The following is a 17,844-nucleotide window of genomic DNA, read 5'->3' as shown; positions in this document are numbered from 1 at the left end:
CTAGGTTTCTGGTACCAAACACATTTTCCCTCCTGATGACTTCAGAAAAGCAAACACTGACTTGGCCTTTCACCCAACCGCAGCTGGCAGACAACAACAGAAAAATTCTGAATTTTGGATTCTTTACCGAGATAAAATGCCAGGCAAGTGTGAAGTTGGTAGAAATATATCACCAAGCTGGTAAGAAAGCAACAACAAAAGATGCTATTGTCAGTATTCTCCTTAAGTCATTTCTAAAGGGTGTGTTTCAGGGAAGCTGGGTGAAGGAATGAAGTTCCTGTAATGCCAACCCTAGGGAAGCAGGGGCTGGACAGATTGGGGTTCAAGGTCATCTTCATCTGCATAGCAAGTTCAAAGTCTACTCCAGGCCACTTGAGAAACTGTCTTTTTTTTTTTTTTTTTTTTTTTTGTATAGCAAAAATATGCCCCTTCTCACAGTGAGAGTTCACTCCATACATTCAGGAAAGAATAAGAAGAAAGCTCATTATTGACAGCATGATTCTGGGTCTGACTAATGCTCAAAGAGGAACCGCCTCAAATAGAAGGTTTTACTAACTTATGTACCTTAGGCTTATGCATTCCACTCATACTGCCATCCATAAATCTCTTTCTGCTACTGCCCCTAGTTTATGCGCTGAACAATTTAAACAAAGACAAGAGAATGCAAGTCTGACCACTTGGGCAATGGGAGATTACCCAGGAAAGATATTAAATATTGTTGGAATCATTTTATGTGCATCAGTGTTCCCCTTTTTCAAATAGCTGTTACCCAGACTCATCTGGCCCACCTGGCAGAATTATGCTTTTCTCAAGAGAACTGGGGCTCTATGGCAGGCCAGGACTTAAGACTGTCACCCTGAGCTGCCTGTTTGCTTGTTCGGAGACGTGAGGATCAAGGCTGTTTGTAAACCAAAGCTCTCTCCTTTTGTTATGGAGATGGAACCTAAAGGCTGGTGAATCCTGGTGAACTTGTATTTACGTCCTAGAATCCTAAATGTTACTTGCCTCTAACAGGTGAGCCCAACACTTACTTTGGGGGTATTTTGGAAACAGTTAGTGTCTCCTAAGCAGATCTACTAATACCCGTTATAACATTAATTCCATTACTTCCAGTCTCTTCAACATCGCCAAGAACAATACGAAGCGAATTAAATTGAAAGCTTTAAGATGAAGAAGCTGAAGTGGAGCAGAAACAAAACTGAAACAGTGCTAAGTCTCAAAGCACTGAATTGCTTTTAAAAACTCAAGATAACCTACAAAGCAATGAAAGGGTTAAGGTATCTTCCTCAAATCTAAGAAAAGAGGAAGAACTCTTAAGAAAAAGTCAAGCTGGTGCGGTCATTGCTGAGGAAGGCCGAAGAGCGAGCAGGCGCTGAAGAGTGCGCCTCCTTTGAGGCAGCACAGACTTAAGCAGCAGGACTCGGACTCGCGGTGGGCTTCTTCCAGAACTTTCAGACACACCCAAGATGGATCCCAGATGGTGAGCGACTGCTTCTCTTTGCTGTGTGGCTTATGGGTTAGGAATCCAGAGGGAGCCTGAGACTGGAGACTATGCTATCATTTCTGTTCTAGAACGCTCTCAGGAGCAATGCATCGATTTAATAGCCCAATGCAAAAGCCCCGAGAAGGAAGAGGACTATTTATGTAAGACGAGTAAAACTGGCTTTCCTTTTTTCTTTTTCCTAGAGTGGCTCTTTTTCTTAAGTCTGGAATGGGTTTTTAGATGTCTACATAAGTCTGAGAAATTAGAGAAGGTAGATTAATTAATTAATTTATTTATTTATTTATTATTTTGGTACATCAGAGTCAGTTTGGTCATATACAAAGAGACCAGGCAGGAGAAGAGAGGCCAAAGAAAATGCCGAGAAGGAAGGGCACAGCCAGTTCTGTGAATGTGTGGGTTCCACATCTATGAACGCAGGGGGCCAACTGTTAGCATCTTTCCATTTAAGATAGACATGTAGGTAGCCAACAGTTGTGCTTATACTGGGAGGCACAGGGCTCCTGTTGTCATTCATTTACATTGTATAGGCATTGTATGTAATCTAGGGATAATTTAAAGTATTCGGGTGTATGCAAATTATTACCCCTCTTTTTATTTTGGACTTGAACATCTGATATTTTGGCATTTATGAAAATTCTCAGGGATGACTGTACAGAAGAAAAAAGAAAAAGAATAAGCACCTAAGACAGGAACAGGCGATGGGAGTAATTTAGTTACCCGGTGTCTGTGGATCGCCTCACTGTGCACTTCACTGGGGTCATTTCATTAATGTTACACTTCACAGTGGTGTCCAGACAGACAAATCGCTGTAATTAATAGCTGAGCTGAGAAAAGGTAGATAGCTCACTCAAGGCTCCAGAGCTCCTGAGGATGGGCTCCTTCTTGCCTAATTTGCTGTGGCAGGTTCCCAGGACACAGACTTCCTGGCTGAGAAAAGGTAGATAGCTCACTCAAGGCTCCAGAGCTCCTGAGGATGGGCTCCTTCTTGCCTAATTTGCTGTGGCAGGTTCCCAGGACACAGACTTCCTGGAGGCAGCCATGCCTACCCCTCTCTTGCTTGGGCAGCTGGAGATACCATCACTTGCTATTCTTTGTTGTTTGCTACTGTGTTTCGAGATTCTGTCCTGGACCCAGCCTTCACTGGTTTGAGAAGGGCCTTTGCTGCTTTTGTTTCAGAAGATTAGAGGCTAATTTCCAAGTGAAAATTATTTTCCTCTTTAGAATACTTTTTAAATTTCATATATATGTGAAAAAATTCCAGACTTTAGAGTTTTTATGGAGCTGTAGACTGATCCTACTGAATTGTGCTGGCATGGCCTGTGGATGTCTACAGGGTCACAGGCCATTGTCTATATGGTTCTTGTTTAAGTTGTTCTTTGTTTCCATGCTGCAACGCAGTTACGAGAAATAAGTAGAGTTGAATTTTAGCAGAAATAAAAGTGATGTAAATCATAAGAATACATTATCATTTTTCTCTGTCAAGGTGGCAAATGCCAAATTTCCAAAACAAGAATTCCCCATGCTACTAAGGAGAGGGATATATATCTATATTGCCCCTAATGATTATGTACTCCTGGGCAATAACCCACAGAAACACACTAGCTATCCTTTAAGTTATATGCTATCTAACAAAATAGACCATCTTTAAGGATGCAATTTCAGATCTTAATAAAGGTCTGATGAGATCAATATTGTTCATGCCATTGTTTATAAAGAGGAAAACCTTAGAAACAATTATTTAAAAATAAATGACTGGTTATTTATGAAACCCCCACAATGAATATCATGAAAGATTTTTTACATTCTATTAAAGAGCAGCCTCTAATGTGCTTAGCTTATGAAGAAAAGGAGAACACATAGTGCTATCTAACCCTTCTGTAAGGGACACTTGCATATGCATAATATTCATAAAAGCATTTTTACTGTTTATGGTATGCTTTTGACCCTGAAGCATGTCTATAGGAAGAAAACTAACAGTCAACTTTAGAAAAAGAAATCAATAACTACACTGACTTTCCTATATCTATATTTGTGATCTTCAAAATTTGTGGGAGTCCACTGCTAGGACTCTAGCCTTTTGTTTTGAATTATGGTTTTTTTTATTTTTGGTTTTGGTGGTTGCTGTGTATTTGAATACCAGACCCCATATAAACACATCTTCTGGCTGTGGGCCTTGGACAGATTGCTTAACCATTCAGTGTCTACCCTGTCAAATATGTCTGAAAGTGAAGTCATGTGTGGTTGTGAGGTTTAAATGTGATTGATGGTCTATATAAAGTGTTTAGAATTTTGCTTTAGTAAGAACTCAGTAATTACTGTTATGAGTCATTTTTTATTGATACTGCTATGGTTAAGAAACAGAGGGGAAATTGCTTATCGAAGATTAAATAACCATATAATGATATTCTTGGGACTAGGACTCAGGAAGCTTGATGTTCTAAGTCCTGTCCTCACTCCCCAGAAGTTATCAGTATCCTTAGAGGAAATGGCTCAGAAACTAGCTATGGCAGCATCAGAGAGGAAAGGATGAATGAGCACCGGAATCCACAGGATTTGCTTGCTTTTTTGTTTGTTTTGATTTTGTTTTTGTTTTGTCATTGGTTTTGCTTTGTTTTTTGTTTGTTTGTTTTTTGTTGTAGTTTTGTTTTTTGATACAAGCTCCCTAGCTGTCCTGGAACTTTCTATGGAGACCAGGCTAGCTTCAAACTCCCAGAGATTGACCTGCCTCTGCCTCCTGAGTGCTGGGATTAAAGGTGTGTGCCACCATGCCTGGCTTTGTTTTTGATTTTTCTTTTTTGTTTTGTTTTTATGTGTGTGGAGGCTGGAGAAGGGAGAAGATACAAGTGTGTGGGAGCATCCTTCATAATGGAGGGCATAGGGATGGAGTGGGATGAGTTTGGGGCAGATGGAGAAAGGGGACATGTGGTGAGTTCATTTGCTCACAGAGAATTTGAGCAGCTAGATGGAGATGCCTGCATAGATTGCACACAAACCAGTGCCCAGCTCGAGAAAGGTTTGAACTAGGGTGGACACTTGGAGTCCTCAGCATAAGTACAGCTGATACTCAAGATTCTCACATGTCTGAGCTCAGGGAGGAGGCTCATGGGATGAGAAGTCCAGGATGGAATCTGGAAAACCTTGACAGGGAAGAGGCTAAGGAAGAACAGTTTAAAATAGACATTAAAGAGAGACCGGAGAGGTGGAGTAAACCAGGACAAAAGTAGTATCATGGAAACCAAAATTCAAGAACAAGGGTGTGTTCATGGGGGTACAAAGCATATGGGCCAAATTCTGCATTGAGACATATGCACTTGAGCTATAGTAGGAAAGATGATTCCAATGATGGCACCAAGGCTCCTTCTCCCACCTCTCAAAGCACGTGTTGAAATCTAATCTTTCACTGTCTCAGAATGTGACCATACTTGTAGATGGAGATTTTTATAGAGATAATATAAAATGGTGTCATGGGAGTGTGTCTCTGTCTGAGCTTGTAAGCAAGACAAGGAAATCTAGGTAGAGAAGCATACATAGAGGAAGAGAAAAACGTCAGCCCGTCAAGAAGAGTGGCCAGGAGCAGAATCCTCCCTGACAGTCCTCAGAAGGAGCAACACAGTTGATACCTTCATCTGGTATATTTGGCTTCTAGAAGAAGAAAGAGGTTGGGGGGAAGAGGAGAAAGAGAAACAGGAGAGGGGGGAAGGAAGCAGAAAGAAAGAAAGAGAGAGAGAGGAAAGAGGAAAGAAGGAAGGAAGGAAGGGAGGGAGGAAGGAAGGAAGGAAGGGAGGGAGGGAGGAAGGAAGGAGGAAAGTGAGTTGTTTCTTCACTTGGTTTGAAGGAATACACATGGTGAAAGCACAGTCTGCAGTCTGAGAAACTGAGCAAGTGCATCTGAGAGATGGGAGAGAAACTAAGAAGGGATTGGGTCACCTAGGAGGACAAAATCATTTCATAAAGGAGAAGGTAGTCTCGGTGTCCACTTCTACAGAAAGGTGAAGTAGAATGACCCAAATCATCCAGAGACTCTTGGTGGCCTTTTCAACATGCTCAGATGAATCGAAGGAACTGGCTTCAGGGAGCCTAGAACAGGCAGGCAGCACAGAGGATACCTTCTAAAGAAATTTTGATGCAAAAATGGTACCTGACCCCCAAGCAAATTTTGGGAGCTCAAGGGATGGCTCAGCACATACTTGTAGAGAACCTCATCAGCAGGCAGCTCACAACCACCTGTAACTCCAGCTCCAAGGGGGTCTAATACCTCTGGCCTCTGAGTACTCATGTGCACATAGCCACACACAGGTAAACGTGATTTAAAATACATCTTCAGGCTGTACAGTAGTGGCACAGGCCTTTATTCCCAGCACTCAGGGAGGCAGAGTGAGTTTGAGACCAGCCTGGTCTACAGAGTGAGTTTCAGGACAGGCTCCAAAGCTACACAGAGTAAACCCTGTCTTGAAAAACAAGCAAACAAATAAATGTATCTTCATGGAAATGACATAAAGTTGCCAGTTGGACCTGGAGTACCCTCTTCCCACATTTACAAGTGAAGCAAAGAGCGAAATCAATATTTCTTTTTCAACTCAAATCTGATTTGGAAAGGATTTCGGAAACAAAAGAATTGTGTGTAGCTACCATTTCACATGGTGAATTTTGTACCAACACAGATTCTAGTCCACATTGTGGAGTTTAAAGAAACCTGCTTATCTGAGGCTTCTTGGAGAAAGATATGATGGTCAGACAAGCCTAACTGGAACCTCAACAAGTGTTCATAGTTGATATCAATAAACAGACCAAAAAAAAAAAAAAAAAAAGAACTGGAAGACAGATGCATGAAATCATTTGCTTAGAAAGCTTTGAATAAAAAAGAATCCATGGCCAGGTGTGGTGGTTCATGCCTTAACCCCAACACTTGAATGTAGAGGCAGGAGGATCTCTGTGAGTTGCTGGATACTAGGCTTTTTTAGGCCAAATAGCTCTACATAGTGAGTGAGACCATTTCAAAAAAAGTTCAGAATTTGGGATGAAGAGGTGGCTCTTGGCTTAAGAGTACTTGCTGCTCTTCCAGGAGAACTGAATTCAGCTCCCAGCCCCACATCAGGAAGCTTGTAACTAACACCTGTAACTACAGCTCCAGGGAATATAACAGCCTTTTCTGGCTTCCTTAAAAATACTTGCACACACCTGGTGACAGGCAGATATACATATGTACACATAAATAAAATAAAATAAATCTTTTAAAATGAAAGCATCTGTACTATAGGAAACCACTGTATAAGCAACCTGATTATCATAGATTCATATAATTCAGATTCAAAATAATCAAATTTAATGGGTAAAGATCCAATAAAAATAAAAATGAGTGAACATTTAGTTATGTGAACTAGTTAATAAATGACAGTCTGAAGTTGGTAAAATTGGAGAAACCTATAACACTCAACTAACCAGAAGGCAAATCTAGTTTGTCATCGCCCATCTTACAGTAATTTTCAACCAAATAAAAACAAAATCAACCAATGGCCCACCAGTGCTGGTGACATGCAGAGAAACAAGCTCATTCTATTTTGGGGACTGCTAAAGTGATACAGGCCCTCTGGAAATACCTTTGGTGGCTTCTTACAAATATGAACATACTCTTACCATGTAACTGTGTGATTGCCATAATTGCCATTTATCCCAGAGAAATGAAAACTTGTGTTCACACAAAACTAATACACAAATATTCACACAAGCTTTATTTATAATAGTCAAATAGAAAAAACAAAAGAAAGAAAGAAAGAAAGAAAGAAAGAAAGAAAGAAAGAAAGAAAGAAAGAAAGAGAAAGGAAGGAAGGAAGGACTCTCAGTTAAAGAAGCTTTGGTACATGAACACCATGGAATAATACTAAGCAATAAAAAGAGATGAACTATTTTTACATGCAAAAATTCCAATGAATGTCTAAGGAATTACCCTAAGTGAATTGTCAATCCCCAAAAGTTACAAGCTTTTTGTTCCACTTACCTTCCACTGTAACAGAGACAGAGAGACCATATTGGTAGTTGCCATGGTTATGGTGATGTGGAAAATAGAATTGCAGAGCTACTGGGACATACAGTTATCAAAAGTCAGCACAGGATACTCAAGGGGATAGCATCATTCTGTGTCTATTAAAATATTTTATTATTATTATTTTAAGTTGTGTGTGTCTGTGTGTGGGTATGTGAACATGAATACAGGTGCCTGAGGAGGCAGAAGACAGGGTTGGATACCTTGGAGCTGGAGTTACAGGCAGTTATGAGGCTCCTGACATAAGTGCTGGGAACCTAACTCAGATCTCCTGCAAGCACAATATTCACCTTAACTACTGAGCCATCTCTTCAGCTCCTTGTTCTCCATCTTGCTAATGTTACTCATTACAAGAGCCTATATTGCAGATGTGATAGAACTGCATAAAACTTCACACAGAGGAAAATGAATATGTGTAACAGTGGTGAAATTGGAATAGGTTTTGTGCATTGTTCATTGTTGAGTTCCTGGCTTTAACACATTAAAACAGCTACTTAAGACACTACCATTAGAAGAAACTAGTGGAAGAGTATTTAGGATTTGCCTGTATATTTTTCCTAACTTCCTTTGAATCTATATTTATCTGAAAACAAAACAGGTTTTAAAAGGTAATTTTTAAAAAAACAAATATGTTCATCTTCATGTATTGATCATGTATTGATATGTTCATGTATTGAATATGTTAATCTTCATGTATTGAACATGTGATAATTCAACTCCTTCCCCAAGAGTTCACCTTTTATTGAATTATCAATGTGTAGAGTTTATAAGAGTCTGAATGCAAATGAGTGTAATTAGCAGTACTCTCCTATGCTGCTGGTTGTGGTTTATGAATGGGCATCTCACCCATGTCATCGTATCCAAAGTCTTCAATGCTCACACATGCCTGTTCTGGGTCCTGCTTGCTTCTCTTGTTCATAATGGCTTTTCAAAAATGCATTAAGACTGTGGTTTGAATAAGAATGCCCCCAAAGGCTCATATATTTGATGCTTAGTCACCAGGGAGTGGCACTATTTGAAAGATTTAGAAGGATTGAGAGATGGTATGGTTAGAGGAAATGTGTCACTGTAGGTGGGATTTGAAGTTTCAAAGGCCCATGCCAGGCCCAGTCCCTCTCTCCCTCTCTCTCTCTCTCTTTCCCTCTCCCTCTCCCTCCCTCCCTCCCTCCCTCCCTCCCTCCCTCCCTCCCTCCCTCTCTCTCTCTCTCTCTCTCTCTCTCTCTTGTGGATCAGGACCTAGCTTTTCCCTCACTAGGCCTGACTGCCGCCATGCTCCCTGCCATGATGAAAATGAACTAAGCCTCTGAAACTATAAGCAAGCCCCCAACTAAAAGCTTTCTAAGAGTTGTCTTGGTCATGGTGTCTCTTCACAGCAGTAGAACAGTGACTATGACACAGCCATTTGGTTCCAGCCACTTTGGTGCACTTTGAAAAGACACTGAAGATGAACAATATGGCTCTTTCCTCAAGAGGCTCTCTGGTGGTAAATAGATCAAGTCTGATGCTTTTTTTTTTAGAACAGCGAACCATGCAGGCTTCCACAGGAGTGTGAATGTGGCTGTTTTGCATTTGTCTGTGGCAGTACCATGTCTGAGATAAATATCAGGTTGAACTCAACTGGGCTGGTGTTGAACAGCTACATGTTGTCCTCTACTGAAGGAACACACAACTCCTTCAAAGGTGGGGCCCTCCTCTGTAAAATGAGGCTCATAGTACTTGTCAGTGTTATGAGGGCTGTTAAGAATTTACGTCTTTTGGAAAGGTCTTAAGAAAGGTAGTCTTTAACTTTGTTTTGTCTTGCATTTTAAATTTAAGCCATTGATTTAAGAGTTGTCTTTAACTCTATTCTTCTTAATTAAAAGCTATCTTTATCTTTATTTTATTTTACATGTGTGAATGCTTTTCCTGTGTGTGTGTGTGTGTGTAAAGCATGTCTGGTACCTGTAGAAATCAGAAGAAGGTGTCAGACCCCCTGGAACTACAGTTACAGGCAGTTGTGTGATGCCATGCTGGTTCCAGGAATTGAACCCAGGCTCCCTGCAAGAGCAGCAAGCGTTCTCAACCATGGAGCCATTTCTCCATCCTCCCTTTTACTTTTTGTTTCGTGTGTGTGTGTGTGTGTGTGTGTGTGTTTGTATGTGTGAGTGTGTGCCCGCATGCATGCGCCTCCCTCTGAGGAGGCCAGAAGATATTGTTTCTCTAGAAGGGCAACAGGAGTTTTTAACAGCTGAGCCATCGCCCCAGAACCTAGCTCTATCTTTTCTGATGGGTTCTAGGAAATGCAATCATACATGTAATCTAGAAGTTTCAATGGATGACCTCCTAATTGTAGACACGAGGGAAGGCTAAATGCAGGTGAATATGCCAAGCCAAACCACAAAGCCACCTAAACTTCATTTTATGTAAGGTAGAATACCCAAAACATTGAAATAAAAATCCTGCTCCATAATTTTAGGTGACACTTTGAGCATCTTCAAGAATTGTTTATGAGAATCTGCTTTTTATGCCTTTTGAACTTTAAATATTTACATCTGTTTCTTGGTTTCTGTTTGTGTTATATTAGGATTGAGCCTAAAGGTCTGCGCATGCTGGGTAATCACACTGCTAACACCTCTAGCCCCCTTTATACATTTTGAGACAGGATCTTGAAAGTTGGCCAGACTAGCCTCTAACTCACTAGTAATCCAGTCCAGTCTTGAACTTGTCACCTTCCCGCCTTAGGGCTTCAAGTATCTGAGACTGCAGGCATACAGGCTTATGCCCTGTGTTCAGCTCTCAGCTTCTACCTTGTAGTGATTGTTTTTGAACATTAGTTTTGTATAGATGACTACACTCACATTTCTAGTTCAACTCTAGAAGATACATGAACAGCTGTTGTATTTATTATAGAAATGCTTATATATCTTGCTATAACTTCACCTTCATGAAAGTTCATTAAATAATGAGAAACCAAGAAACAGATTTATTCACAGAAGTGACCATCACATCATTATTTAATATAATAAAAACTAAGAATCAACCTAAATGTCTAATAGTGTTTATTATCCATCAATGGATGGATCAGTTAATTTAATTAGAGAACTGAAAGTAACATTTTAATAGCAGAAGATGTCACAAGACTGTGTGATGCACGGACAGAAGCAGCAAGCAAGTATGTCACAACTCAGTGTCTACTTCTAGATTGTGCAGTTATGAAAGAAAGAATTCCTTGATAGCAATTGCCAAATCCACAGTGAACTTACATCATCCTGCTAAACTCAATGCAGTGAATTCAAAGCCATCTTGTGGTCAGACTGGAGAGCTGGCTCATCAATTAAGAGCCAGCCCTTCCAGAGCACCTGGATCCGATTCCCAGCACCCACAGGTGGCTCACCACTATCTATAACTGCAGTTGTAGGAGATCAGACACCTTCCTCTGACCTCGAGCACCAGGCACAGGTGGTCCACAGACATCCATTCAGAAAACACACCCACACGTATAAGAGAAAGTAAACCTTTAAATGTAACGTATTCTTGTGGAGACGTTGAGCTTCTAAACAGGACTGACTATCACAGACCCCTGGAAGTGAGTGTGTAGTTTCTTTCTAGCCCATGAGGTGTGAATGAGGGAATCAGCATTATACCTGCCAGTCTGCCCCTCTCCAAACTAGTCTCCACACTGTTGACCTGTGTGTGAGTCCAAGACAGGACAGCCTAGTGTGCTTTTGGGGAGTCAGAAAGGTAAACTTCGAAAACATTTGATGAAATGCCCTGTGTAGAAGTGTAAAAGCTACTGCCACTCTAGGGAGGGCAAATCACCATAGCTAACAGTTCTTACTCTCTGGCAGGAATAATGTTACATGATATTATGTTTTATAATTATAAGATAAAATATGCTATCTTATTTACTCTTCATAACTGCAGATGGTATTATTCCCAATTCTTCATAGGTGAAATTTAGTCTTGAACATCACAAAGCTGCTAACAGAGCCAGTCTGATTCTAGACCTTGGCTCTGAACTACTATCTACCTGTACGTTGTGAAAGATTGGTGTGTGTGTGTGTGTGCGTGCGTGTGTGCCTGCCTGTCTGCCTGACTGTCTGTCTGTCTGTATCTGTGTGTATGTCTGTATGTCTATATGTTCCTGTGTTGTCTGTTTGTGTCTATATCTATATCTGTGTATGTGCCTGTGTGTCTGTCTGTGTCTGTGTCTATGTCTGTATGTCTGTGTGTGTTGGAGAGGTTACATCTAACAGCACAAAAGATTATGGTTAAATGTAGAGATATGAACGCCAGGCTCAGGAAATGGCTTTATGGCTAAAATTCCTACTGTGTAGAAGAGGAACTGGATGTGATTCCCAGTGACCATGTAAAGCCAGTCATGGTACACACCTGTAATCCCAGTGCTGAGGAAGAAAAGACACGTGGATCCTGGGGTTCCATGGCCATCAGTCTAGTGGGGTCAGTGACTTCCAGGTTCAGTAAAAGACCCTTTCTCAAAATTTAATGTGGAGAACAGTTGAGGAACACACCAACATTGACCTCAGGCTTCCACATGCACACATACATGTACCCACAAATATGAGTGCTCCAGTATAGAGCACACCCCCACACACACACTATGAAGTAAGTGGTGTTAAACATGCTGTGATGACCACATGATAAATGCAAGAGCCAGCAGAGAGCCAGTATCATACAGGAACAAAATTAGAAAAAAGATTGGAAAGTGAAGGCCACAGCCTAAAAGTGGTCCCCAGACAATCATCAAAATAGCAAAATAAAACAATAGGCTTCATCGAAATTAATGGCCAATATGTTTTTGTAATCTGGAGAACCTGCACAAGCCTGAATCCTGTTTACCCCTGAAGAGTGTGAGTAGCAGCAGGCCACATTTCCCACAGAGAATGCGGCCAAGCAGCAGAGGCTGCCCACTTTGGTGGAGCCCACCCCAACGTGGTTGCTTCCACTCAAGTGTATGGCCTTCTCAGACTTTCCATACCAACACGTAAGAGCCTTTGTGTAGAGGGCAGGGATAACAGCTAACCAGGACAAAGCAAGCAGGAAGTCTGTCAGAGCAGCTGCACACACACACACACACACACACACACACACACACACACAAGTCAGGCGTCAGGATCTGTCCGCCCACCTCCTCTGGGAAGCCATCCAGGTTCTTCTCAGCTGAGATCTCTGCCCTGGAAGGAGGGAAGTAAGGTGGGGGTGGACAGGAACTAGATTGAGAAGTCAGTGGAGGATATGAGAATTTGAAAAACATGGCGAGTTCAGAGGATAGAGAGCAGAAAAATGAACATGCGCGTTCCCTAGCTGATCCCTGCTTTTGTTTCCAGGGCTCTCTGGGTTAAATGACTGTCAGGGAAAATGAAGGTCAGAAAGAAGAAGTAGGGGATCCAAACCAGCCTCTTAAATGCCTGGAAATATATTTTCACATGAGCTCACATTCTGATCCATTTATTTATTTGGGTATTTTGGGAGGTTCTTATTCAGTTCTAGGGGTAGCTCAGGAAAAGCATTTCCTCAGATTAAAGGAACTTTGCACAGGTTGCTAACTCCTCAGAGCTACAGTTTCTTGTTAGAAAGCTGAATGGTCCCAAATTCTGGGGGTGGGGGAGGCAGAGATGAGAAACTGATTAAAAGGAGGAGTGTCAAGTGTGGTGAGGAATGAGATGGAGCATGGTGTTTCCGTGATGCACAGTGTCCATGCTGAGAACTCTCTATGGTTGTCATCCCAAATCCTGGCAGCCGCCTAATGGGTTAGATCTTTTCCACTAATGGAAAAAGAATGAGAAAACTGTGATTCATCCACCAGCTCAAGGTTGCATAAATAGTAAGCAGAGTAAAGGGACTCACTAGAAAAGTGTCAAGCCATTCAGCATTCACATATTAAAAAAAAAAAAAAAAAGGATGCTGACAGCTGACATCCACCAGTAGCTCTGACACCAGGCATACAGCACGATCTGCTAGAAGTTAAAAGTTAAAATAGATTCAGTGCCACACCCTACTGAGCATTTGAAGCCACAGGCTGTGTTGCACTGGCAAGGGGCCTAGCATCCTTGAAAATCAGTTTCCTCACATGCCAGGCATTTTACATTCATTGTGAAGGGTTAATAAGGACAGAGGCACGGAGAAACAGATCCTGGCTTTAATTAGTAGATACACTGAGCCACACCCCAGACCGCCTACTAAGTACCAAGTACCATGCCTTGACATATGGTCCCCACTCTTGTGACTTCCAGGACAAAGAAATTGAACACAACAATAAACTGTTGTAGCGAACGAATAAACAGCGTTGTCCGAGCATGAGGAAGACACAGACACTCTGAGAAGAGTGGGTAAGGTTGACAGAAAGGCTTCAGTGGTAAAATATCCTTCCTTATGAAGAGAAGGCAAGGGAGGGGTTCCAGGCATGAGGAACAGCTTATGCAACATTAGCAAAGGCAAAACGTCTTCACAGAGCAGGAGGTCAGAAAAGAGTAAATGTGGAGTATAAACAGGACGATTAAAGAAAACAGAAAAGCAAAATTGGATTTAGACAGTGAGCAAACGGCGTTGACTGGCTTGCTCAGAAGTGTGACCTCACTCGTGAGGAAGAAGACACAGCTCATTTAAGCAAGGAAGTTTCATAGCCAGGAAGCTGATGTCATAGTCCAGCAGGAAGTAACGAGGAATCCAAAACTGGCCTCTACTGGATTAGAAATACTCGATAAGGAAGAAAGGAGAGGGGAGGGCAACATGAGCACAATGCATGCGAGCCAGTGTATGAAAATGACCCACACACTTCTTCCTGACCACAGCCATCCCAAGGGACCAAAACAAAAACAAGAGGACACCTCTCTTAAAAATAACCTCTTTTGTTTGTATGCAAATAGGCCAGGCACAGTGAAAGTACCACTTAGGTGCAGTGTTTGTCTGCAGCCCATGCCTCACGGCGGTCATATTGGTTCATAAATTGTCCTTCAGCATCTCAGCTTTTCACATTCCAACCACTCCATTTAGTGCCAGACTCACTTCGGATTGTTTTCAGTCCAAAGACAGCTCAAAGTGAGCCCCTTTTCAGAACTGAGTGTCAGGTAGGGCGATGTGCAATTTTACTGAGAAAATTTCTTCCAAGTAGCATCATCTGTTAGAATATTCTAGATAGAGGAGTGTGAGGGGAGTAGAAAGTAGCTACAAAGATAGACAGACAGACAGACATACAACACCTCAGTGGTCCTACACCACTGACTTGAAATCTAAACCCAGGTGTGTGGTTATGTGAGCGCGTATCTCAAGAGTTCACCAACATCTTCTGGCTACAAAGATGTCAGTGAAGTGAGATTTTAGGCATGCAAAGGTCCTTCTCCCAGTCCTGTAGTAAAATGGAAGCTTGAAAAAAAAAATCAACTTTTTTTTTTTTTTAACACACTTAGTCATATAGATTGTGTTCTGTGTGCCCGATCTATTTCATTTTACTTTGGCATGCACGTTTTACTTAGAGTTTTGCACAAATATTTTGCATGAGGTACTTTCATGAACCTTGGCTTCCTCAAATTTGAAATATGCTGTCACTTGTTAAAATGTGTTACTTTGGTTATGTGTGCTCTGACCTCCTCTGCAAAGACAGAAAAGACAAGGACCACTTTGACGCTTAAAATATTACCTCATTCTGAGTTTTCTAAAAGAGAGTCCAAGGGAAATGACAATTTCTCAGAATGTATAAGCCAACAGAGCACTTGGCATTCAGAGCTGGAGTTTCTGAGTTCCCATTTAATGTTCTCAACTAACACTAAGGTTGAAAGGAACGTGGGTGTGGGACCCAGGTATTTATTTTGAGTTCTAGAAAGTGACCTCACAGATGTTGGTAGTGCATTGGTATTGACTTTTAAACTGGCTGTATGTGTTTCATTTTTCACAGAAAGGCTTCATGCTGTTTGCTAACTACCAGGCCATCTTAGGAAGTCCTAGGATGGGAAGATACAGACACTACTCAACAGCAGAGCTAAGATATAGAATTGTTAAAATGGAGGACAAGTTACGGGTCCTTCCACACTTCATGGACCTGCAGAGTCTCTCTGCTTTGCTCTGAATTACCCCTAGTCATTACAGATGTGCTGCAAAGGGAAATCAGCAGCTGCTGAAGAAGCAGGGTCTTGAATGAGGGGACACTTTGACCTGTGACCTACCTAACAGACTAGTTAGGATCCACTTTATGCTCTCAATACAGTATTTAGTCTCCAGGATGGTGGACCTGACTGAAGCTGGGCATGGTGGCAGTCGCCTGGTGGTCAGCATCTGACCCTGCTGGATCAGTCAGATGAATTCAACTGCAGGCCCTGAGAGGGTAGGGACCTTCCTTCTCCAGCTCCCCTAGAGCCCAAGGCCAGAAATGTCCAATGGTGCAATGACATCTATCATTTCAAGTATTGTCAGGAGATGGAAAACACTGCTGAAATATAAGAGAGTGAAGAGAAACCATACTTGTGTGCAGCAAGGTCTCTGGAGTCTGCAGTTAATCCCAGCTCCTATGCAATGCCGACACCCAGCCAGCTCCTTCCACAAGATGTCTGGGTGCCCAGGAGTCACACAAGATAGGAAGGGTCCTCTGAATGTCTTCTTACAATACCCTGGTCTCCAGTGTCCCTGGGGTGATGCCCTCATTTTTCCCTGTTGTGGTCCTTCTCCACCTTCGCCTTGCTTCCTTGTCCTATGGTCTATCTAGTTTCCACACACTTCTCAGAAACCCTGATTCCATTCTGCCGAGTCCTCACCAGACTGTAGGCCTCTCTCAGACCCCGGGCTCCTCATGTGCCGCAGCCATTGTCACTAGCCCAAGGTCCACCCAGGCTGACCTTCTTCATATTATCTGTTGCCTATAGCCTAGACTACATCTCTGCAGATATGTCAACTTCTAGCTCAGCTGCACCTTATCTAGAATGTGCACACCCCATGGCAACTTTTATCCACTGGACAATGTTTTCATATAATCCCCTTTAATTATAAGTGGATGATGCTGAAGTTCACTTAAATGTAAGTTGCTGTTAAAGTTCAGACATTTTTTTTAAAGTATCACGAGGTGCTGAGAAGAAACAAAGTCTTTGCACTCACTTGAAAGCACCCTGCAAATACCACACATTTCTCTCCTTTCTGACTTCTCCCTTGGGAATGCCCAGGTGAAATGCATTCCTGGGTACCAGGTTTTGTGTTCAGAAAGTGATAGACTATACCTGAAGAGATAATAGACCTTGGCTCTTTGTTGCATGCATGAATGATGGGTGTAAATTTACATCACGAGGAAGTGAATAAAGGATACACTAGGCAGCTAGGGAAACAGAAAAGCCTGGGAGGAAAGTGGCCTCTGTTGGGGCTTATGAGAAAGGAGATCCTTTCTGCCCCATTGACTCACTTGTATGACAAAAATACCAAGGATGAAAAATATTGGAAAAGAAAAAAGAGATTCTTTTAACTATATAAAACATGCTCATGGTATAGACCAAGATTGCATCACCCCCACTCCCGTCCACAAAGAGAAGAGAAACCCACTATGTTTCTAAGAATGTTCCTTCAGAAAGAAAGAAAGGAAGAAAGGAAGAAAGAAAGGAATAAAGAAAGAAAGAAAGAAAGAAAGAAAGAAAGAAAGAAAGAAAGGAAGGAAGGAAGGAAGGAAGGAAGGAAGGAACTGGAAACCTTAAATGTATCTAGCTTATGAAAAATAGTGGATTTTTTTCTTTCACTTGTTTAAGGTATTGACATTTAAAAAAATCTGTTTCTGCACCAGAAGTATGAATAAATTATTAAAAAGAGAAGCTATAAATACAAGATTAGAGATTTTTCTCAGCACTGCTGTATGCATGGCATTTTGGTGACCAGTGTGGAAAATGGGGAAGTGAGCCTTTGGACTGTGAAATTAATGCTAATTCGCTTTCCCACTGGTGTAGGAGCCCTCTAAAATGTCATGTCATTAATTTAGCTGCTTTGCCAGGAATCAGGGTTTGTGGTTAGTGTGTGTATGTCTTTAAATTAAAAGCCTTTATTTTTAGAACAGTTTAGATTCTTTTTTTTCCTAATTGAGCAGATAGTACAGAGAATTCCCACCTCCCTGTGCCTACTGGGTACCAGGCTTCCCCTATTGTCCTCTTCAGTGGAGTAATACATTTGTTAGGACCAATAAACAGGTGCTAACACGTTAGTTAGTATTAACCCAGCACATGCTTTAGAAGACTAAGTTTCTCTCTTTATATATTTCATGTACTGCCATGACAACCATTTCGCTATCACACAGGACAGGGTGTGCTCTCTATTTACCCCCTACCTTGATGGTTGCTCT

At 41.7% G+C, this 17,844-nt stretch overlaps 1 protein-coding gene across 1 annotated transcript in view; it reads left to right on the top strand.

Annotated features, from left to right (window-relative positions):
- Positions 1-1,378: 1,378 nt before the first annotated feature.
- Cd86 (CD86 molecule) overlaps positions 1,379-17,844 on the top strand; it is a 61,457-nt gene continuing 44,991 nt past the window's right edge. The window contains exon 1 of the mRNA XM_051191417.1: positions 1,379-1,480. Within this exon, the coding sequence (XP_051047374.1) occupies positions 1,467-1,480 (14 nt within the window). The 5' untranslated portion in view covers positions 1,379-1,466. The remainder of the gene's footprint in view (positions 1,481-17,844) is intronic.

The sequence above is a fragment of the Phodopus roborovskii genome, unplaced genomic scaffold (assembly GCF_943737965.1).
Source record: "Phodopus roborovskii unplaced genomic scaffold, PHOROB, whole genome shotgun sequence".
Lineage (NCBI taxonomy): Eukaryota > Metazoa > Chordata > Mammalia > Rodentia > Cricetidae > Phodopus > Phodopus roborovskii.
This window is presented reverse-complemented; position numbering and strand designations above follow the sequence as displayed.